The sequence below is a fragment of the Watersipora subatra genome, chromosome 9 (genome assembly GCF_963576615.1).
Source record: "Watersipora subatra chromosome 9, tzWatSuba1.1, whole genome shotgun sequence".
Classification (NCBI taxonomy): Eukaryota; Metazoa; Bryozoa; class Gymnolaemata; order Cheilostomatida; family Watersiporidae; genus Watersipora; species Watersipora subatra.
In genome coordinates this window covers 23,335,142-23,360,134 of record NC_088716.1, presented here as the reverse complement: position 1 = coordinate 23,360,134, position 24,993 = coordinate 23,335,142, and the positions used below count along the sequence as shown (strand labels likewise).

The following is a 24,993-nucleotide window of genomic DNA, read 5'->3' as shown; positions in this document are numbered from 1 at the left end:
GTAGTTAGTCATTAAACTATTATAAGTATTTGTGAGGGTAAAGGTTTACTTGCTACAAAATTCACATTACAGTTGTTTGGTATCAAAAAATTCACCATGTCTTACTCTGCTGTGTTGTAGGTGCAAAATATATGGAAATGTGATTACAAGCTCTTAAAAGAGCCATTTTGGAGAGGGATTCCAAACTACGGCGTTTTCATGATGGCTGTGATTAACTGTTCGTTTTTTAGCTTTGAAGAGCTTGTAATAACATTTCGTCATATTTTACACCTACAAAACAGCAGAGTAAGACATGGTGAATCTTTTGATACCAATTAACTGTAATGTGAATTTTGTTGCAAGTCAACCATTAAGGTTAGATAGAGGGTTAATGCTTGAAAGTGAATTTTGATTAATATGCTGGGACAGTTCTTAGTCTTTTTTTAGACAAATGTTTTATGTGTGGTTTCCCTATCAGCGACGCGAGCCCACGGTAATCATGTGCAACAAAACATTTTGGCTTGAGTCTCAGGGGCTTGTGTTCACATCAACTAACTTAGGCTTCCATTTCAGCGATAGTTTAACAAGTCTCTTGCCAGCGGTCAAGGACTTTTGGGCGCGAGACTCTTTAGCAGTTATATTTTATACCGAAGAAATTATTTATGCGTATATACAGTAATCAAATAACACGATGATAATAGCAAAAAATGCGAAAACATTATTTTATGCATGAAACTTCACATACAATATATTTTTCTCCGAAGTACATAAGCAAAAATAAGCTAAAACTTTGTTTTAGTTCGACGTATTTTAGCCGTTCATTTTAGCATTTCACTCGACCTCTTATTGTACATTTAATGTGAGCAGCTTCATTTGGTACAGCTGATGATCCGTGGCCATGCTGGTTTATATCATTATTCACTTCACCATCTCAAGTCTGGATTCTTCTTTTACCCGAGTTTCTATGTCCACATCGCCAAATTTGTTTGAGGTATTTCGTGAACTATACCTGTAAAATATGTAATTGTAGCCGTTATGTACAAAGTTTTCTCTTTTGAATTTGCTTAAAATTTGTTGATCCGTAATAACTTACAGCAAAAACTAGATAAATTCAAAACTCATAACTCGCACCCGAATGTCTGCTTCAAAAAGTTCCATTCCGCTTCGCCAGTGCTTGTGGCTTATACGGGAACCAACTTTGAGATACATTATTTGTTACAGTAATAATACTAGCGGTCTAGGCTGGGTGTGAGGAGTAATCCTTGACATCTATTACCTCTCCTCACTATGTCGAGAGTATTTGTGTTGCAACATAATTTTTTTATTCCCAACTATGACAAAATTAAATAAACCTTTACAACATCCTCCTTTTAAGGCCTGTTTCATAACTTTGGTGAGAGAAGGTCACATTTAGCCTTCCACATTGAAGTTCTTCTGGTGAGAGTGGAAAACTCTTACTATCTATGTAAATTTTAAACTTCTGGCTCATATTTTTGCAATAGTTCTGGTGACATATGCTACAACATCTCCAAGCCTGTTAGTAGAGAAGAGCTAGTACTTTGCATGTCAATATTGGCCCTGGAACCCATCTATAGTATGAAAAATAATAGTTCTACTCATGGCTTGTTGTTTCTATGTTTGCAGAGAGCTACATGTGCTTATTGCTCGGACAAAATATGGGGCCTTGGCAGGCAGGTTGGTTCCTTACTGTTATATATAACTCTTTACATGTATGCGTGTCTGGTATGCACCCTGCTACTGGTAATGCTCGCATATTTCGCATTACTTTTATGTTCAATCTTGTTTTTAGAATATATACATAGTATGAGGTACCAAGCAAGGCAAATATAGAATATTCGTGTTGAAGGGATTAAGTTATCTCCTTCAATATTGTACTATATATAAAATTATTATTCACCCTAGCTAGAGCTTAATATTAACCTGTCATTTGTGTAATAAAACATGAAATATTCCATAAACCAACAATTATAAAGCAATCTGGCACATAGGCCTACAATTCTCCATAAGTTTGTCAGTTTATTTACCAAAAACAGTTTATTTACCATAGATGTGTCTTGAGCAATATATTACCATCTACCATAGATGTGTCATGAACAATATATTACCATCTACCATAGATGTGTCATGAACAATATATTACCATCCACCATAGATGTGCCATGAACAATATATTACCATCCACCATAGATGTGTCATGAACAATATATTACCATCTACCATAGATGTGTCATGAACAATATATTACCATCCACCATAGATGTGTCATGAACAATATATTACCATCTACCATAGATGTGTCATGAACAATATATTACCATCCACCATAGATGTGTCATGAACAATAGTCTAAAATTGTCTGTAGATTTCTCAGACCCTATACTTATATAACTGGCAGTCATGGATGTTGTAAAATTTTGATCTGTATCATACTGTCTGTTGTTCAATCAATTTATATGTTGTTTCATATACTTTCATTGCTAAATGGTGTCTTTACTTGGTACATTATTTTAATGTGGTTGTTTACTGCATTGGAACCATATTTAAGGAATTGTTCATTTTAGACTAAGTTCTATGTTATTGTCATAGTTATATAGCTCTATGATAAATGTAGATGTTTAATACGGCTACGTTGATGCAGACATTTTTGACATACACTTCCTAAAGTCTGTTTATTTTATTGTTTACAATGAACTCTGAAAGGCAGTTTTATTCAGTTCATAAACGGTCCGGTTCTTATTATAGTAAAGATTTATAAATGCTCATCTTTGATCATTTTTTTTACTCAACTCACTGAGTTAACTTGACTCCAACTGCTTCCTGGCTTTTTCAATGTAATTATTTAACATCGCTTCATCCTAGTCAACCCCTTCGCCTTAAAGTCTGCCACAGATTCCTTAAGCCTGGTTCCCATATACGCCGTGAGCACCGGCGACTGCACCGCAGGGCTATCAGCAGTGAAATGTGAACCTACGAACCAAGTACCGCGGGTAGTTGCTGACGGTCAACGCAAGAGATCAGCGCTGTTCAAAATTTGCGAAGAGTCGCAGGCAAAGCCTTCCCAAAATACGCTGTACAGGTGAAGGTCAGCACTTTTGAGACGGCATCGCTAGCGGCCATTTTTACGCGATCACCAGCGATGCAGTTTTATGTGAACATGAGCCGCTGAGCCTTGCGCCGCAAGTGTTTTGCTACACGAAATCACCGCCGGGGTCTCGCATTCGATATGGGAACCAGGCTTTACATAGAAGCTGAGTGCGTGAGAACTTGCTGTGTCGCTGGTAGACAATAGTCTATTAACGACTACCACCCCTACCTTGACTGGCAAGCACCTGCCCTCACTGTCTATGACCTTTTAATGTTCTTATCTGCACTGTCCAGGGTTACAAGTGTGTCGACTGCAAGCTAACCGTACACAAGAAATGTCATAAGCTATTGAGAGTGCAATGTGGTACCCCGAGGGTGGAGGATCCAGAGGCAACTGGCGCTGGGGCAACGGTTGGAACAATTGACAAAGGTATGTGTGGATCCTTTTGTACACAGGTGAAATTATTAATTTTTTGGAGTTTTTTTACCATGAGTGTTTTATTTAGCGTACACGACTCGAACACTGTTGAAATGGTCCTGGTGAAAAGTTGTTGTGAGTTTTAACTGAAACCTGTGCTGTCTTGTGATATATTGGTTTTGGCATTGCAAATTACTACCTACTACCTACCGTGAAACCTCTATTTGAACGCCACACTTTAAATGAACGCAACCTCTATTTGACTGCTGGTGTGACACGTTTTTTATTTTTATGAACTCATAATAGAAAGTGGTCAGTAAAAGTGTACACAAATAGATACTAACAAGACTCGGTTACATCAATAACAATTACCGTAAAACCTCTATTTGAGCGCCATGGCACTTTATTTTTCAACCCTTCTCTTCTAGCGGCGTTGTATTAGAGGTGACGTCCAAATATAGCGTGGCACTCTATTTTTCAGCTATCTTGTCAGAATTTTGAGAAAACCCTATTTGAACGGCGCCTTTAATAAATCGCCACTATAGAAGAGTCGGAAAATACAGCACCATGGCGTTCAAATAGAGGTTTTATGGTAGGCTACTTGTAATTTTTCACCAAATCGGTATTTTTGTTTTTACCTTTTACACTAGAATCACAATAAAAAGTCTGGCTGATGAGGACTACTTATTTCAACTAATCAAATATACATAAAATATTTCTCATTCATCAATTACGAAGGCAAATGACCTGAGAGAACCATAGCTATCATTTAACCAATAGCAATAAAGAAACATGATTAAGATAATCAGTTCTATTTTTAGTTTAATGGTAAAATTATAGTTGAATGATAGCAGTAACTTGTATGTTACCAGTTGCTCTATTAACTCAAAGAGAAAACAACTCTTTCATTTTATAAAATAAATACATCACATTGTTAATATTGGTAATACATAATTAAATAAATCTACTATTTGTTGAGAAATGCGCAATTTGCTCGCTGGTCTCTTAACCCTTTCGCGGACAAAGCGACATTTTTGTCGCTTCGCGATACTCCTTCAGATGGGCAGAGCGACATTTTTGTCGTCATAGAAACATATTTCTTTTATTGCGGCTTTTGGTTAGCTAAATGCCGTTTTTGGTTTACTTTTTTGATCGATAGCAAGCTACGATATATTGGCTTCGGTTAGCCTCAAAAAAAATTTTCTGTTTGCACAAAACGATCGTTTTTAGCAGTAATAAATGTATAAAAATTGCGAGAAAAAAAATTAGAAAACCGTTTTGAGTAATTTTTTGATTATTTTTTTCTTTTTGGTTCTGTGTTAGCCGTTATTTACTGAAAGCTTCGAGAGTTTTATTTTAGTTTATCGTCATGACGACTTCTAAGAGAACTCTCCGTGATTATTCTAATAAAGCAAGTACTAGTACCGGAGTTACTAAAAGAATCACAGCTGACTATATAGATATATATACATCTAGACATATACATGTATACATATGCATGTTTATACATAGATATATGCGCACAGTAACATACAAAAGAGTGTATAAACCTTTTAAAAGAAATTGATCTTCCGGAAAATTAATTCGCCCAGGGGGGTCTGATATAGTCCTGAAAATCCGCCCGCGAAAGGGTTAAATCTTATGTTCAATTTGTTCAGACAAGTGCAATAAAATACATTTAGCTGCACTAAGAGTTATATATTACTTTATTGGCAATAATTTCATTTTAACCCTTTGGCAGGGGAAATAACCAAATTGTCGTTTACCGGTTGCGTGGGGAAACGAAATTTATGTCTATTTCGGTAGACGTTTATAAAGCTGTCGCTTAGTAACGTTAAACAAAGGATATGAACACTAGTAAGTTTTAAATATCATCAACAAGATATCAGTCGATGATTTACAATATGAAACAATTATCTGAGAGGCGTTGCTTTGTGCTAAAAGCTAAACAAATCGCGCCTCCTTAAAAAAGAATAAAAGTTGGAAAACCCAGTCAACATCGGCTCGACTTTTTGAAACGGTAAAATAAAAGATTATTTGATCCTGCGATCGTTAGTGATTTTTTGTCTGATCAGAACAAAAATAATTCAAATGATAGAAGTGATGTAAACTTTTTGGACTTTTAATATACTTGGAGTATACAGAGAAAACGATCGTCATGGTCGCTCGCACGGCTACGTTATAGCGTTTGACTCTACCGAAAAAAAATGCTTCCAAGCATTTCATACAGGGACAATTGCACATGGTTGTATTTTTTTTAGTAGTACATATGTTAATTAATGTTAATGTATGAAAATGTTTGTTCATAGAAATAAATTTAAGATTTGAGCTATGCATGTTCATAAAATATCGATTTTATTGAATTTTCGAAAATAAATTACATGAGTTTCGGTTGTTTTTGGGGGGCTTATACCTGGTCAAAGGGTTAAATAGAAATGTCTTGCAAATTATGCTATATAAATACATCACATGGTTAATATTGCTAATATAGTATTAAATAAATCTACTAGTTGTCAAGAAATGCGCAATTTCTCGATGGTCTTTTAAATATTATGTTCAATTTGTTCAGACAAGTGCAATAAAATACATTTAGCTGCACTAAGAGTTATATATTACTTTATTGGCAATAATTTCATTTTAAATAGAAATGTTCAAATTATGCCGTACAAAATAATAAAACGAAACAAAAAAAAGAAAAAAGGGCAGCAGTCAGCGACTAAAATCGAATAAATAGTTTGACAAATAGTGTTTAAAATACCTTTTTCTGCTAAGTAAACAGGTATTAGGTAGAAGATTGTTAAAGCAGCTGGCAATGATATTTTTAAAATAATTGTTAGATTTTGTATGCAATTTGTTCATATCACATAAGTTGAAATGAGTTGAGAACCTGTAATTGTCCTGTAAAAATGAGGGCACAAACCATGAAAAATCTTGAAACTGTTAATTGACGTAAAATAAACATTTAGCAAGTAAAGTAAGAAGATGCAGAGGTTTGGAAAGATCATTCATCGGAATATGAGATGCTATAATGTAATGTAGATTTGCAATTAGTCGAAATACTCTTGCAACAAAAATAAATAATTTGTGACGTATCTTGGAGATTTTGTTTGAACAGAGTTGTCCGCTCTTTTAAATAAGCATTTAAAATGGAGAAGACTATTCTTGATTTCATGTTGCTTAGCTAGTAATGGACAATTTTTCGTTATGTATTTGGCATCGATTCACTGAATAGTTATCCAAATATTTTTAATACCAAATATTAACACTTAAAATATATATAATAATATATAATTGTAATTATATAATATATATAATTACAATCACCTCATTGTATGGGCTTTTCACCTTACATGTAAGATTCCATCAAATATTTGACTCTAAACCTGAAGAAACATACAACATTCATAGTTTCTCAGAACATCGTAAGAAATAATATTTATTATTTCTTGTCACTTTTCAAAGCTTTGCCATTTTCTTTCACGATGTTTATATAGGATAGTCTGGATCAAACACGCCACCTCATTTACATAAAAGGCAGTGGTTTCAGCCATATTTATAATAACCACAGCGATCCCAACTATACGTGTCTAGATTTGTGTAAACTGGATGTAGCATTTCCACCGCTAAAAATCATTTTTCCGGGTCTCATGAGTTGATACCACATTTGTTACAAACTATTTGTGCGATCTTTTATATAAGAACTAGTACTAGTGCCGTGAGAGATCTTGTTTGTATAATTGATGTGTAACAACTATACATACAATTATTCTGGAATGCCAGGAGTTGATTGATTGGTGCAGTTGTTAGTGTCGGACTATCATGCTGAAAGTTGTGAGTTCAAATCCCATATGCTGCAATATTTTTTTTCAAACTCCCATCGTGCTTGTGGACAGATGGATGGACGGACGACTCTTAATGTAGTCAAGATTTCTAAAATTTTCATGTTTGGTCCTTTGGTTTTATTTTTGGTTTATTTTCATGGTTGGGTTTTTACTTGATTCTTGACTTTTCTTTCATTTACGTATTTAACACTACTTCATCCTAGTCAACCCCTTCACTTTAAACTTTGCTACGATTCCTTAGATAGGATCTAAGTGCGTGGGAACTCGTCGTGTCGCTGAATCATCTGTGTCGTTGGTAGACCATAGTCTATCAATGACTACCACTATCTCCCCACCCATACTTGGCACTGTTCACAACTTTCATGTGATATTGTATCAAAAGTTGTCAAAGCCATTCGTTATCTGTAATAACAATTAAACCACCCTTCTCATCACTTATGGCTAGTATTGATTGAAGCCCGCTGAGGGTATAGTTACTAGGGGACTTGATTTACTACCTTTGAGTTTGAACTCGATTTGATGGAAGTTTGTGATTTATTGACTGGAGAAGGTTGTTGGCTGTGTTATGTTTATCTATAACTGGGTTTCCATGCTCTGAATGGGTTTGGAGTTTTCTTCCACTTGGAATCATTGAAACAGTAAAATCCTAACCGGACTCAACGCCATTTTGCTTCACAAAATTTGCGCCAAGGCAATCGCAGCGAGTCTATTATTTGGCATCACAGAAACGCTCACTTAGGCTTGATTTGAATTGATAATAATCAGTTAAGCTCTCTCTAGTAGAGGTAAAAAAATCAGAGAATTTTATCATACTACCAGGCGGGTATATTTTAACTATTATAGCCAATGATGGGTTGCTCATACGACAATGATGAGATAGCTTCCTTTTTATTTATTTTACTACCTTATTCATTAAATAACTGAACCTACCGATTGTACAGATTCGCACTGCACCGGGGCCAATCTCTTTCTAGGCTTAACTCTTTTAGCATAGAAAGTTTTTTTATTAAAAGCGATTGTCGTTTATGCGACCTTTGAAGAAATAATTGTAAAGCTAGTATTAAATTCTGTTGTTGTTTTGTAATATAAAAGAACATTAATATTATTAATAACAAAAGAAATTCTGATTAGGTATCCTGGCTGAGTTAGCGCAGTAAACGTACGAAGTGTGAATTGAGAAGTAACCATTACCCGAAAGCGAGTCTAACAATTTCTGTTTTGAGGAGTACATCGCTAGTCTTGAAAAACCAATAAAGTGAAAATCTGGATCGTTGAAACCTGAAGGGTGCGAATTCGTTGGCAGAGGTTGACTCCGAATCTATTCAAAGCGTGAAAACCCAGTGTATGACAGTCATAGGCCCTCGGGGTTTTATTTTCAACTAATGTTTGCAAAAACTTGAAAGCAATTGCAAAAAATCTAAGCTAACCAAAACTTCATCTAGGATCAAATAAAAATGTGGTAGAATTGGTAGTTGTTCTCTTGGTGCTATTAAACAGTTTGTTTGACCTTTGACCTTTTTCATGAATAGTAATTGTTTACCATGTCTGGCTGTTTGAAGTGACTTGCGTTTGTCCATCAATCACTAAGTTCTCGTGAACCCTTAAATGCCATTATACATGCTTTAGTATTCAACATCGTCCTGCAGTCCTTTAGAAGTATTTTAAAGCACAGGCTTTTCTGAACTCAACATATTGCATCTAATACTTTCAAGGCCATAAAATCCATTGCACACAGGTCATGATCACACATAGGTCATGGTCACACATAGGTCATGGTCACACACAGGTCATGGTCAAATACCAATACGAATTTAGAGTTCTCTTGAACCTCAGACCCGTGGTAGTAACAATTTTGACCTACTAACCATTTTTTAAGCATTGCTGAAATAGAAAAGTAAGGTCATTCTGTATGGAGACATTTACTGTTGACAACTCTTACATCGAGGTCGCGAAGTAGCTGGCAGATACATACAGTGCTCTTTTGTCAAATGTTTAGCCAGACCAGCAGCTAAATGAGGTCCTTCCTCTTTTGATTTTTTTAACTTATAAAATGCTTAGCCTGCCTCTGATTCATTGTGTTTCCATATTTAAAAGTTCGTTTTTTCGTAAAAACACAGATTTGACCTCTTTAATGGTGTTCATAAGACTTTTCTTCAATGAACAATTAATATTTTGGGAAAATCTTTTGATGAATAAAAACAGTAGACCTTGAAGATGTCAACTGCTGCAAGTGATTTCCTGTTTCTGGTGTAGTTACTACTGTTATCATTTATATCAGTTTCCTATAAATAATTATTTAAATATTGATACCGCTAATCCTTGCAATATATATACATATCCACTAAAATGAGTAGCTGTTGATATGAACTGATAACGAGAAGCATCCAAAATAATTTAGCAGCTTTGTAACATGTGCACGGCAGTTGATAAATTCATCTATTTAATTTCAGCATGGCCATAAAATTCAGTTCCGTGCAACTTTCTTTAACTATATGGAAACCCGCAACTATTTTTTTGGTTACTACCCTTACAGAAATGTTTGAAATCTTTACTATAATAAAAGCCATGTTCATCCGAAGTCTATTAGAAGAATCACTATGTCTGTCCAAAGTCATAGTAATTGCGTTACGAGGAAGAAAATTGCATCGGGTTGAAATTAAACCTGAAATTGCAGCAGAATATTTGGATGTTAATGCACCCGTGCTTTAACTATGGTACTCGATCACCTATCTACTTATGAGAATAATTGTCTACATACCTTAGGACACTTATATATTCGCGTCATCTAACTTTCTCGTTTTCACGGAGTCATCTTCTCGCAAAAATTTCATGAGCGAAACTAAACTATCATAACGATTGAGCGAAAACGCGAAATTAAATAGCTTTGTTCATTGATATCTACAATAAAATCGTCATATAGAGGGACCTAGACGTCATTGATAGTCCAAGAAACAAATGGCAGCAAGCGATCAAATTGAATTATCGATCTCGCCCACACATTTCTACCTGCGGTTTATAAATACAAACTAGTCCCAAATTGAAAAATTTTTTTTACTAGTGAACTGGACCTGAGGAATCTAATCTGTTTGTTACACTGCATTTATTTTCACATCACTATATTTTCGCACTCATCAGAGCTGCGAAATTAAGTTGCAGCGAAATTTTACTCTGTGTGCTACTCACGAAACTAAATACTAGCGAAATAAAAGTGTCCTAGGGTACTTATTACTTTCACGGCAACGGAAACTGCCAACGAATTAGTGTAGGCTAATAAATATTAGCTGATAATGGAAATTGAACAATGAACAGCTATAACAGGTTAACAACCAGGTTAAAATGTTCTCACTAGTTTATTAACTTTATAACCGGCTTTCTGGATGACAATGAACTGGGTATTTATGAAATACAGTAATTCCACCATTTTCTCGATTAATTGGGATCAACGTTTCCGCAATAAATTAAAATATACAAAATAGAAACTGATGAATTCATATCTAATAAAGTCGCTTTTTAATCGTATTTTACTTTTCTCAAGTTCATTGGACAATTTTGAGGGTCAAGGACATTTGAGAGACGTGATGAAGGGTGTCACAAGCCCTTTTACACTTTACAAATCGTAACAAAAAAACAGCAAACTTTCTTGCTGAAGTGTAGAAACTGTTTAAAATGGATTAGTTTGCGCGACATTTCCTTGCACATCATTCGCAAGTGCCGTTTCTATCATTCACAAGCATGGAAAACCCTTCAGCCAAATGTCGTGAGTTCAAATCTCGTACGATGCAATCTTTTTTCAATCGTCACGCCGACACGGCTCTTATTATAGTCAAAAAGATTGTAAAGATTGCTGGTTTCATTCAAAGTGAGGGGCATATATCAGTATATCACGTATATCAGTTCGGTTGGGCAGCAGAAGGGTGGTGTGCAGCAAGAATGTTTTGGAAAGATTTTTTCCATAATAACTCTACTCCGCCTGCCCTACAAGGTCAGGTACTGACTCGGAAGTTTCGATAAAATTTGTGAGTAACAAAACTCTTTTGTGGTTTTTGTCATCTCTATCTTGGGGATGACGTAAACTTGTGGATCAACTGGGTCACATAAACATAGTGATTGTTGCGTAATAGAGACATATGCATATCCATTGTCAACAAGAACACTTTGACTGGATACTCCTGTACCCATTTCTCAAGTATTGCTAAACTTGTATCTGAAAGCCGGAGATGTAGAAAATGTGCATGTACCCTTATTTTGAAGGCATTTTATCATATCAAGAATAGATTTCTACATAACAGTGCACGGTGAAAAACAAATGATTGTGGAAAAATTACGACCATGCAGTGACAACTCAGTTGTGAGTGTAACTGTGTAACGTCACATATGCACGATAGGTTCGCTAAGGGTAAAGCCACCCTCTCTCCATGTATCGCTCAGTATCTTCTGTTGCGAGTCTATGCTTTCTAGGAGTATATCAGTCTGTATTGTTCGTTTTCATGTTCAGTACTTTTATTTTCCTTTAAATGTCGGAGAAAAGAAAATGTACTGCTTCTCAAGGATTATCGGCTAAGAAGCATAAAGCCAGGTGTTGTGCTGTACTATATAGTGAAAGAAGAAGTAGTAAAAAGTAACAAATACAAAACGTACATTAAAGTACGTTTTTCTGGATGATGACAAAATGGCTAGATTTATTCGCTTCCGATATTTTAGTCTAGGTTTTTAACATTGTGAATTTTGTGACTAAAATATTAAATAAGACTTTAAAATACTATAACGCAGTAAATAAAGCTTCTTGTGTAAAAGAGGAACAAAGCAGAAGATGCCATATTGCCAATGATGTCAAAATGACCTATTTAATCACCAATCCGTTTATTGATAGGTTTATTGATAGGTTTTGTGAAATGAATTACTGTCATAGTTCACATATAGTACATTAAAGTACAGATCCAAAATAATGAGCAAAGTAGTCTGTGGGCAAAAGTTATTGTTATAACTTATTATATATTATAACTTTTGTTATATTCCTTATAACAAAAGTTATTGCTAAGGAAACTATACAATGTATATTGCAATCTTGTTTGAAGATTTAAAATTTTTAAAATAGCTGCGCTATTTTCTACAATACAGTAATACTTCGCCACTTTGCATCTCGCCATTTACTTCATACCGGATGTTTCAATAATCACAAGGGGAGAGAGGGAAGGGTCAGCATACATTTGCCATCAGCTCAAACAAACAATACCAAGCGGTTTGCTTTCTGGTTTTTAGTTTGAAAACAATATTCAGAAAAAAATCACTGAACTAGCTTATTACTTCTCAAAGGTTACCTGGGTCAAGGTCATTCTTAAGAATTGTTTCAGCTGCTGATCTTGCAGCAGCAAGTTTCTCACAACTAAAAGATGAGCATACGAGTAAGTTTTGATGTTGTTTGCAGGGGTATCTGCATGAGTAAAACTAATATTTTAATTTGATGCATATCCTTTTGCACATGGCGGCTCACAAATTGATAACTTATGTTGAAATTGGGGTGCCTTTTATGAGCTTTAAAATTTATGAACTTCAGGGTGCTTGTATAAAACAGTTTTTTACTTTCATGAGAGATCATCATGAGTGTCAATGAAGCATGGAGAGTAACTATCTGCACAACTATTCCAAACAGTTAGTGTAGGTAGTAGTATGCCGAGCCCCTCAGTCATGTCGTGAGTTCAAATCTCGTACGATGCAGTCTTTTTTCTAATCATCACATAGAACGGCCATGGCTCTTATTATAGTCAAGAAGATTGTAAAGATTGCTGGTTTCATTCAAAGTGAAGGGCATATATCAGTATATCACATATATCAGTTCGGTTTGGCAGCAGAAGGGTGGTGTGCAGCAGGAATGTTTTAGAAAAGATTTTTCCATAATAACTCTACTCCGAGTGACCTTTAAGGTCAGGTACTGATCCAGATGTTTTTATAAAAAAGCTCCACCCAATACACACACCCATCAGCTGGTCTAGTAATTGGATTGGTATAGATTTTGCTAGGAGGAGCTAGTTTGGTGGAGCTATTTTGATCTTGTTGCAGCTGGAATTACATTTTACTGGCTGATAATTAAACCAGACTAGATGTGATCTAATGGTGTTGAAGTTGTCTTCTCAGTTTTTGATGACGTAACTATGGTTACTCAAGGGATTCAGGGCGATGTATAGATAAAGTAATACATACAAATCTATATATTATATGTATTTCTCAAAGTATGTGTATCGTATGTCTGTCTGCATTCCGGCTATAGCTATTAAAATCTTGATATTGAAATTCCGCATCCTGATGGGTTTAAACTTTAAACTCACGACGAATGCATCGACAAATTTCTTATCCAAACCCTCTACCACTGAACTAAAACGGCATAGTGATCAGATATGTTTTTATGTACCGCATAAACCATGCGTCCACGCATTGCGATGCTTCTGTTAAGAAATATTTTGGGACCTAAGTTTATGCAACACGATGCTTCTTCGCTTTATTCTCGTCAGGGCTAATTTATTCAGCCCCACGATATCGACAATACTTTATCTTGACCTTAAAATTTGGTGATTTGTGTACTGATTACATACAGTAGAACCTCAGCTCTTGGACGCTTCGGTTCTCGACCAACTCGGTTTTCGACCAAAGATTTTGAGATTTGTTCGTCTCGGATCTCAAACATAAATTCAGTTCTCGACCAAACCAGAACATGCGCATTTGAACTGGAACAGCTCCAGAAACAGCGTGGAAACATACGTTAACAAACGGTGAAGCAATTTACGCTTCATAAATTCTTTACAAAATATGAGGAACCATCGGGGACAACGTCTCCTCTACTGAAGAAATCTGCTAGGGAGATAACCACTTCAGTCGAGTTACCCTAAATTGTTTTGGAGGAAGATTCTCTTTCAAATATGTGAAGAAAACAGGCTATTGCTGTTTATATTTTCTTTTCTTACGATTTTTGATGTAATTGATCTGTTGCATTTTTTGCTGTTTTATTATCAATTTCTGCATTTTTCGTATTGTATCTTAACCTTTAATGTTTTTGATGTTTTAAGTGCCCAACGTACGGAATGTTTACTTATCTTTTTCCATCATCATAAATATAAAACCTTTTATTAAAAGTAAACACGATCTATATCTACCCGTTTTTATTTATAATATGCAGTATACAGTACAGTTTATGGTGTAAAATTTACTGAAGTTGTTTTCTTGCCTTGGAACAGATTGAAATTTACATAAATTTATTCTAATCTGAAAAATTGTTTCGGATTTCGAACAACTCGGTTTTTGAACAATCTTCTGGAACGGATTATATTCGAGAACCGAGGTTCCACCATACGTTATTAAAAGACATACATAGCTGAAAGTTATGAAATTTTACATAATCTACAGTGGTATGAAAACCTTTACAGTTGTTTTATTTATTTTCAATTTAGTTGTCCTGCTCAAAACCTTTTCCTTATGATATGAAGTTTGAAAGTTACAGTTGTTTGAAAAAGTTTGAAAATCTTTACAGTTGTTTTTATTTTCTCTCTTAATTAATTTCAACCTCACAAAACACTTCTCTCATGGTATGTAGTTTAAAGGTTAGAATGGCAAATCTTGTTATATGTTAAATACAAACCAATTTTCTGTCCAAAGACTTTTTTATTACCCGGGCAACTCCGGGTAGCACAGATAGTAATATCATATAAAATAAATATCTATCGATAGAGGGTGGTTTCCAGACAGGCTCCCCAAACTGTTGAAATGAAATGATAACCTACATTCTAAATGTCCTTGGTAGCTAGCTGCTGGTGGTAACTGCCAGTGGTAATCACTAGAATTAAGTTCTTTTCCACATTTTCAAGAGGAGCGATGAACCTTGACCTTAAACCTTTGAAGTAGAAAAGTTACACTTTTAAACCTTAAAATTTAACTAATAGTCAACAACATTAACCTCTATCACACAAAAATATGATTGGCAGTGATCATGTCACAGATGGGCAAACCCTAGCGCATGTCTTAATTATTTTTATATTTTGAAGTCGTGTTCTCATTATTGTTATGTTAAAATAGTCAGTTTTACTTTGTCCATTTATCCGTGCTCTAAGGCCAACTAGAACTAAATGATTATACTGGTATATAATTATATACTGTAGGCCGCATTCTTACGGGTGGCTATTAGGTTTAGGGTTTCCTTTCTCGTTCTAATTTAGTACTCACCATATTCGTATAACTTCACATTGAATCTGCGTTGTGTTTGTCTTTCCACTGCCTGCTCTAGCTTCATAGCATCTTTTCATGCTTGGAGGCACACAAATTTGACTTATAAACAAAAGGTCATTGCGTTTATTCTTTGGACATACTATATCAATTATAGGTGTCAATGGTGAATTTCGAAGATTTGTGCTCACATTCAAAAATATATGTTATCATTTTTAAGGGTCCGTTTAGATCAGTTTGTTATAATAACAAGTATAATAATAATAATAACACAATATCTTTTACATTAAAACTGAAAAATCACACTTCAATCCAAAAATTCTCTCCAAAAGGAATTGTCAATACTGTACCTTAATGTTGGATCGCAATCTAAAAAGGTTAAAAACCTTCAGCAGTTTATTTATCTGTGAATCTACTTAGTTTTGACATAACAATTTTACACGTCAAAGAAAACATTTGCAACGGCAGTAAAGGATTAATTCTTCAATGAACTTGACCTACGAATATTCTTTCAATAGATGGAAAGAGTAGTCTATCATTAGCGCTATCTGGTGATAAAATATTCCAATTTATAGTGGACTTTTAATATTAGTTTTTATCAGTCTACATAAATCTCAGTGTTTGTCTTTTTGTTAAACCGTATGTCCAGTTATAGCCATCAAAATCTAGCGATGAAAAATCCGCATGGCACTGGATTTGATCTCGGGACCCCCAGTTTTACCACAGCAAACCTAACCATTAAGGTACACGGAATACCATGGAAACAATGGGCAAATAGTCGTTACATTGGTTAAGTTACTTACACTTAAATCCCTTGCTTGGAGTTAATAACATATGCAAACTCGGGCATTGTTTTAATAAAGGTTTTAGTAAAGATCTAGCTTTCTAGGTAAATTACTCAAATTCATCAGGTAATTATTCTATTACTATAATAAGAGTCTTAATAAGGGTCTTTACTATAATAAGAGCGACGTCCATGCATCTGTCTAAAGCCATGGTTAGAGGTTGAGCTAAAATGTGGCAATAAACAAGATTCAAACCTGCGTCATCCAGCACCGATATTCAGCTAGCTCCCAACACCTGCAACAATCGACCGTAATGCGGTTTTTTGCAAAACCATGTTCACATACATATTTCCTGTGCTTTTGGATGATCTCACAGGGCACTAGACCGCCAGGGTACTAGTAAGTAGTAAATTTTAAGTGTAAAATATTCCAAGTCATGAAGAGCTAATTTTTTCCAAAGCTTTAAATATAAATAATTTTAAACAAGAATGATTGTCAAAGTTAACCAATTGCAATAAACAATCATATAACAGTTTAACAATCAGGTGAAATGTGTCGGTAGCTAACTAGCTTATGTGTCTACTTTGGTCTCAGCTTGATAATCTACTGGTGTTTATCACATGTGATAATCTACTGGAGTTTATCACATGTGATTGCATGCAATCTTCCTCGTCTGTGTGGAAACCTGCAATTAGTTTTTTTCAAAGTAGAGATCGACTTTGATCGAGATTAGTTAGGATGTCTTTGAAATACAATTATGACTTGGCTAGCTCTTGATTAGCAGCCTCGCTTCAAAGAAATCTATTAAAGGAGTCGTTATTCATTTGAAGAAATAATTGCAGCCATTTAAATTTTAAGAATTTAAGCCCTTAAATAATTATTTTAATGGCTTATATTAATAATTTATTAAATTATTTTTTCATTGTTCAGCAAACTGGTCTTAAGCACCATGGTAAAAATTGTAGCGTGTAATTTTGAGTGCAAACCGGATTTTTCTTATGATCATTAAATTTTTGAAGTTGGTAGTTTCGTAATCATTTGCCAAAGAGTTCTTCAAGGAATCCACTTCGTCAAGAAAAAACATACAAGGAAAAGCAACATTGAAGACTTGATTCTTTGTAATTTTGTACACCTTAGGTCATACTTGCCAAGTAGTTGAGAAAAAAAGCGTGAGATTGACGGTAAATGTAGTAGTTGAATCTGAAGCCTAGATTTATTTGTGAAGTTTTTTTTTCTTCATTGGTACCTACATAGGAGGCCCTTCTATAATTTTCTTCAATTTTCAGGTACTCTACTATCAATGTGAAGTCATGGTCTTTTGCCAACGATATGTCACAGCTCCATGTATAATCTTTGTTTATTGATGAAAAACTGTAGAGCAAATCATTAGGCATCAATGTTGTTAAATCTAAATAGCCCAGGTTTTATGGCAAACATACGTTTAATAGCAATCTGTTTCATTGTTGCTCACTTTGTATGATGATGAGGGCTCACAACTAGTAAACAAAGGAGAAACGGCAAGTAAAAAAATTAAACCACTACTTTTATTGAAAAAGTTGGAGGAAAACGGGAGATTTTGTGCAAAAGGGAGATTGACTTAAAAAACTGGAGGGTCTCGGCCAAACCGGGAGACTTGGCAAGTATGCCTAAAGTGCTATGAAAGACCACTATTCTCGTTAGATGCCATGCTACAGGCATCAGACTCAATGACAATAATCAGGCAAAAGATAATTGCTTAGCATATTTATATGTCTATGCGCTAACTGCCTCGGAAGGAAACCACATTATTGAATAGAGACTAAACTATAACAGTTATATAATCACTTGGCCAGTTAAGTGCTGGGTCGCTGCTCCATGGTGATGCTTGCTAGGATTAGTGTTATAGTTTGTAGTTATCCTCTCATTTCTTAAGAAGCTAGTACTTTCACCACTTTTCCAAACATGAACTTTGAGCAGACGAATCAGTGTGCTCGAATCAGAAACGGGATGTGCCTTTCATCAGCGATAGCGAAGTACATACATCACATCCTGTTCCAACTTATCCCACTTTCATCTATCCCCTTCCTCCCTACTCAGTCTACTCATTTCCTTCTGCTCGTTATTATTATTTGGGTCACGAGTAAACTGATGATGCGCCAGTTTTTGTGGAAAGGGCGTCTGCCGCAGCTGCAGATAACAATTAGTGCCAAAGAAGATGCCCCTAAATTACCAGCCGCGAGTCAGCTGATGTTTGGGTCCGAGTAGAGGGTTAATGCGATTACAGCTGCCCGAGGTTCAACAATCCCTAATCACATTCTACTCAGACTGTCTTTCGTTAGGCTCATCAAATTTGTGCTCGCTTGTGAACTTCAATTCTCTAACAGCCAATTAGCTACTGTCCGTGACTAAACCGTGGCTGATCTTCTAAAGTATCAATATCGGTAAAAGTGAACTTGCGACATTTGTCAATCGGTCCTTGACACTTGGCTAGATCGATTATAACTATTCACTATGCTTCAATGACGGATTAATCCATATTTTTGCCTTATCTACAAGATGGAAACGACAAAAATCTGCAAGTCAAGCGAGTTTTGTCACTCATAAAATTTTGCCGATTGTCTAATGATTGCTAAAGATGGAAACGACACTTGCAAACGATGCCCAAGAAAGTGCCACTCATGCTATTCCATTTTAAACATTTTCCACATTTCAATCGTTCTTAATTAGATTTGAGCAGCTTCGAATGTTCATCTTCATCTCATTTAACAAAGCGTCCGTATTAATCCGCGCCATTGAAACAATTTCTTCAAAGTAACTCAACGTGCGCACAACTCCAAATCGGCATCATCCACTTTATGGAAGCTTAGCATCTATTCGTGACCAAATTGTGGCCAACTTTCTAACGTATTAATATTGGTAACACGTGAACTTGCGATACTTGGGAGTTGGTCCTTGACACTTAGCAAGATCGATCGATCGTTTTAGGTCAATTTATGATGTATCTTTCCATGTGTCTTTGATCATCGAAGTAATATCTGTAGTGTGTCATTGCATCGATCTTTTGTCTTATCTAATTTGTGTCATGTCCAGTAACACAGTGAGTCGTGAATAGACACTCACATAAGGCTAGTTCAGGCAAGTAATTTTGTTTAAAGGTTGACTTGCAATAAAATTCACATTACAATTATTTGGTATCAAAAGATTCACCATGTCTTACTCTGTTGTGTTGTAGGTGCCAAATATGTGGAAATGTGATTACAAGCTCTTAAAAGCTCAAAAACGAAAAGCCGCCGTAGATTGGAATCTCTTTATTTCGATGACGTAGCCATGAAATTTGGTTATTGTCTTGTCACGTGATGTTCTCACATGAATTGAAAGGCCAATAAAAGCTCACTGTAAAACTTATCGTAGCACTAGTTTATGACAAACACTTCGGGTTTTACCAAAGACACCGTATCAAATATTGATGCTCGCTACTTTACAGTTTTGTTTCGGTTTGGTCTAATCGGCAAGTCGTAATCTGATCGTGTGACCCAATACTTCACAAATAATTTTTGCAGCACTTTTCGATTATCACAAATGACCAACAGGCTCGTCATGATTATCAGACCATGATATGTACTCCTTCAAGCTAAGGCTAAAAAATTAAACGGATTTTTTACGGTAAGTTATAGGATATCACTGCTAAAAGCGACAGCATTACGATGACGATGAAACAGACGCGTAAGAACAATAGACATAGTTTTATTGAATGCGTGAAGTATATTTGTAAAAATATTTCGACGAATAAGGTTGCAGGAACGTGTAAACAGAAACCATCTCTCACAATTACGTCACATTTGAGCCATTTTGGAAAGGGAATCCAAAATTCTCGTGTAGCTGCGATTTTTTGTTCGTTTTTGAGCTTTTAAAAGCTTGTAATCACCTTTCCACATATTTTGCACCTACAACACAACAGAGTAAGACATAGTGAATCTTTTGATACCAAATAACTGTAATATGAATTTTGTTGCAAGTCAACCTTCAAGTGGTCTCATAATTTTAATGGTAGACTTCTACAGGATATTCAACACGCCTGTTTTATTATGATTGGTTAATGCCCGGCACCGCATCAGCATCTCTCATCCAATCAGTGTTCAATGAAGTTAATCTAAGTTTAGTTTATAGTTTTTCTACTCAGATCAGCATAAAGGTTGAAATAACACAAAAAATGTCTACACAAAAAATAATTTTTCTCGAAATAGTCTAGACTAGGTGAATGCCCGGCATTGAACGAGTAATAAAACAATAATACATTCAATAAATTTGAGTAACTTACCTGGTAAATCATTAAAGATAAGCTTACCTTTCCTTGCAGACGACTTAATAATCATCACGTTATGCGTAACTGTCAACTATAGTAGTTAATGACCCCCAAGAGCTTCAAGCGTGATTATTTTAACCGATGTAATAAATGTGCTAACAATGATTGATAGTTTGGTTATCGTAGTGTAGTAGATTAGATCGCTGGTCTGCTAACCGCGAGGTTCCGAGATCAAATCACTGCGTGCAGGATTTTTCATTCCTAAAGTTTAATAAGCAATTATTGCTATAGCAGGACAGACGACAAACTTGGAGATATACGTATATATGAATATATATATATACATGTATATGAATATATATATATATATGAATATATATATAAATCTCCAAGTATATGAATTGATATTTATATATAAATATATATATATATAAATATTAATTTATATATATATATAAATCTCCAAATATATGAATTGGTATTTATATATATATAAATATATATAAATATTAATTTATATATATATATTCATGTATATATACATGAATTAGGATTTCTGGTCTTATTGAAGACTCAAATCTACCTTTTTTTAAATCTTGCTCATATTATTTTTTCAAAACGTGTCACAACCTCTACGCTTAATTTGCGAGACATCATGAGCATTTACATTAACTTCCTTTCAGTATTTGAATGCATCGATCTGCGTTATAAATGTGAAAAATTTGATCCGTTCACATGAACAGGTAAGTTTAGAGTTTTGTTGACTATTAATACAAGACGTCATTATTGGACTGGTCTGCGAAAGTTGAGGAAAAGTAATTTATGGCAAAATATAGAAGAAATATGATGAATAGGTTAAGTAATAACATTCATTTCGCTCCATGTGTATCCATAAGTTTGAAGTTATTCTCTACACCACGTGTGTCAAACTCACGGCCCGCAGGTCAAATCCGGCCTACCATGTAAATATATCTGGCCACAAGATAGTTTTACATTATCGTTATTCATGCCCCAGCGATATGAAGCATTACGGGGTTTGGGGTTTTGGCTACAGATCCCATAATGCAATGCAACATACTTTTCTTGCTAATTAAGTCTAGCTATTAAAACATTACAAAGTTTGAAAAGTTGATTCTGAAAACAGAGTTTTTAATAACCGATAGGAGACTAAGTATATGTTTACCGACAATGCTATATAAATTCAACAGGAAATATTTTTATTTTTGAAAGTAGAGCAAAATATTAAATATAATTTATTTAAGGTTTAAGTCTGTTTCAGAATGATAGTCGTGTATGTTTTTATTCATATTTATGGTCCAGAAACATTTCGTTTTAGTGTGTTGAAAACCTGTTTTTTTCATTTGGCCTGTGACCCACTGTGTGTTTTGAATTTTGGCCCCTTATACAATTGAGTTTGACATCCCTGATCTATACGCTGCTTGCTGCTGCCTGCTGACTCACACGATGTTTAGTCTTTTATGGCTAATGAACGATTGATTATTTAACGCTTGGCCTAAAACCTTATAAAGATCTTAGGCCACAGTTTTAATGATGTATTGCTATGCACGCGCTTATTCACTGATAATAGAAATTTTACAACTTCTTGCGGATCTCTTAAAATTTGTAAGGGTACATGATTTAAAACTTACGTGTTTTTCTATCACACGCCTCGCATGTCCAAAAAATTCCGCGAAAACTTCTTTTTGTTAATAGTTACATTGTTAATTTCATGTTTTTCATGTAATGTAATTTTACATAATATTTTCTATTATGCATGTTTTTAACGTTGCGTAGTTCCCTACAGTGTTTATCAAGGAGTTATCATGAGTGTTTTTGGGCTTTGGAACGAATTAGACGCAGTGCAACATATTCTTATGGGATTATTAGATCCAACATACATGTTAGTTTTAACATACGAAGCAGATGTCAGTGTATGTAGAGGTTTGACTAATTCCTTTTGTTATTGGCAAATGCTTTTGGAGTTGTCCTAGTTCACTATAGTGCTATTACTTAGTAGGAAAATGTTACTTTATTTGTGATTTTAAATACTTGTTATTTCAGCTGGCGAGCATATTGTTTGACACATATGAGTGTTCATTCACCTTATCCAACAATATATTTGGTTTCATGTGTAGCTAACATACAGATGTGATACACTCATTATTGACTCTAACAAAAAGGAAGTTGATTCTAGTCCAGCATTCAGTTATTATCCTCACTCTGTCATTTTTCATCTTACCGACTCTGGAGGGCTAGATATCCCACTGTGAGCATTTACTCCTTGTTAAAATATGACACTTTCAATGATAACGTGAAGGCTCATGACCGTTGAGGCATTCAAGTTAATGGGTAGACGGAATCATCCTAAAATAACTTGTCAAAGTTGTTTCAAAAAGTCGTACAAATAACATTTACGCGTGGCTCAACGATATAAGTCAGCGGAAGTTGTTTATAGCTCTGAGATCATTCATAGTGTTAATATGGGCAGTACGGTGTGCCATTAGCCTCAGAGCTTAAGATAGACCAATAGCTAAAGCTGATTATCACTAATTTTAAGGGAGGCAAATGCTGCGTACCTCAATGCATAGCTACCACTGGGAAGTGTCTAAGGCTCAGCTGGTTCCAACAGGCGACCTGCTGCCAAATTAATTAGGTTCATAAATTTGTTTACATATCAGCAGAGAAAGCTGTTGGTTGCATAGTAAGAATCATTTATTGTTTGTTTGCGTCGCACTCTGTTTCCATTGTACGGAGTATGCAGATTTGGAGTTGTGTGCACCTTGAATTACCGTGTGATGTGTTTTAATAGGCATTCACATGTTATGGATTAACGTGGGTGCTTTGGTAAAAAAGATAAGGATTTCTACGCCAGAAGTACATAATAGTGAAGCATTCTTGTCTCACTTAGTATCATGTGCTCAAATTGAAATCCGAACGACTGAAGGGTCAAAAATGTTTAAAATGGAATAGCTTGAGCGGCCTTTTCCTGCATATCATTCGTAAGCATTCGTAAAACATTCGGTAAAATGTTGTGACTAACAAAACTCGCATGACTTGCATATTTTTTTCTGTTTCCATCTTGAGGATGACGACAACTTGTGGAATAACCACGTCATGAAAACATAGTGTTGGAGGAGCTGAACCGGCGCTCCAGAAACAACTAAATGTTTACATAATAGTAGGTCCTCGGTCTTACTAGCGCACATCTTCATTGAAACCCTGCAATAGAGTTCATGTGGGCTATAATGATACGTTCATTAGGGTTCAGTATGGTGATCAAGGTTGGGCTTCATAAATTTAGGTTCGAGGGTTGACATGATTAGGTAGTTATATGCTCTTGTTGCTTTCCTATTGGATGAAGCTAGATGATTGTAAACTATTGTTCACAAGAGGGTAATGATGCTCATGCAGAATATAGCTTACATTGGCTGAATTGGCGAATCGGACAATACCGCCAGAGAAATTTTTGGTGAGGTGTGATTGCGCAGACGAGATGAAATTTCATTTTTTCCCAGGTCTTGTCCGAGATTCATGGGCATGTGAGCTAAACATTAGAGTGGTACACACACACTGTTATTGATTTTAGGGTTCTATTTCACCATTGGACCAGCAGGCCAAGCATTAGGTTATAATCAATATTCTAGAGATATGCGTGTTTTTGCATAGAATGAGCTTGTTTATTTGTAACCATCGTTTATTAAATAAAAGCCATAATATTATGTGTGCGCTGAGTAGGTAATGGGTGTGTTGACATATGCTTGGCATCCTAAGGGTGGCATTGAGTCAGACCCCGCTGTCGCAATCCATCAACGGCGATAATGACTCTCTTGAAGTTATTCACCAAATGCTGCCTTGTGTCGTCAGTAGGCGGTAGTTAGTGGCTCTACTAATAGGCTATATGAAATATAGCCAGTGCTCTTGGCTTAGCGGCTTGCGCATTACGGGGGCTCTCGTTGACCAGCCTAGCCTAAAAAGCAAACAGTCGAGACTACAATTAAATGAAAATCTCTAGTAATCAAAGATCAATTTTATGCGGTTTGCCGACCTTTGCGATTAGGTACACTGGCTATTATGCGCGGCACTATAAAGGCATAGCCTAAGTACCTAGTTGATATGAGTAGGCAGGAAGCATTTTGTGGTCGAGTGCGTGCTGGGCTGAAGTAAATCATTAGGCGTGATACTAGAATATGCATAAGGCAACCGAGAGTTGAGTCGTGCTGTGAAGTACTAGCTGTGTACTTGTTCTTCTCTATTCATCTAGTAGAATTCAATCTTTAGATTTGTGACTGACTGTTGTAACATTGGGTCATGTAAGGAGACAGTTGCAAGCTAGTTGAAGTCTGGTAATATATTTATTTCAATACTGTTAGACGT

The 24,993-nt window shown here is 35.4% G+C and overlaps 1 protein-coding gene across 1 annotated transcript in view; it reads left to right on the top strand.

Annotated features, from left to right (window-relative positions):
* The window catches only part of LOC137404158 (protein kinase C iota type-like), a 111,639-nt gene that overhangs the window by 16,024 nt on the left and 70,622 nt on the right, over window positions 1-24,993 (top strand). The window contains exons 5-6 of the mRNA XM_068090314.1: window positions 1,624-1,674; window positions 3,379-3,514. Of these exons, the coding sequence (XP_067946415.1) occupies window positions 1,624-1,674; window positions 3,379-3,514 (187 nt within the window). The remainder of the gene's footprint in view (window positions 1-1,623; window positions 1,675-3,378; window positions 3,515-24,993) is intronic.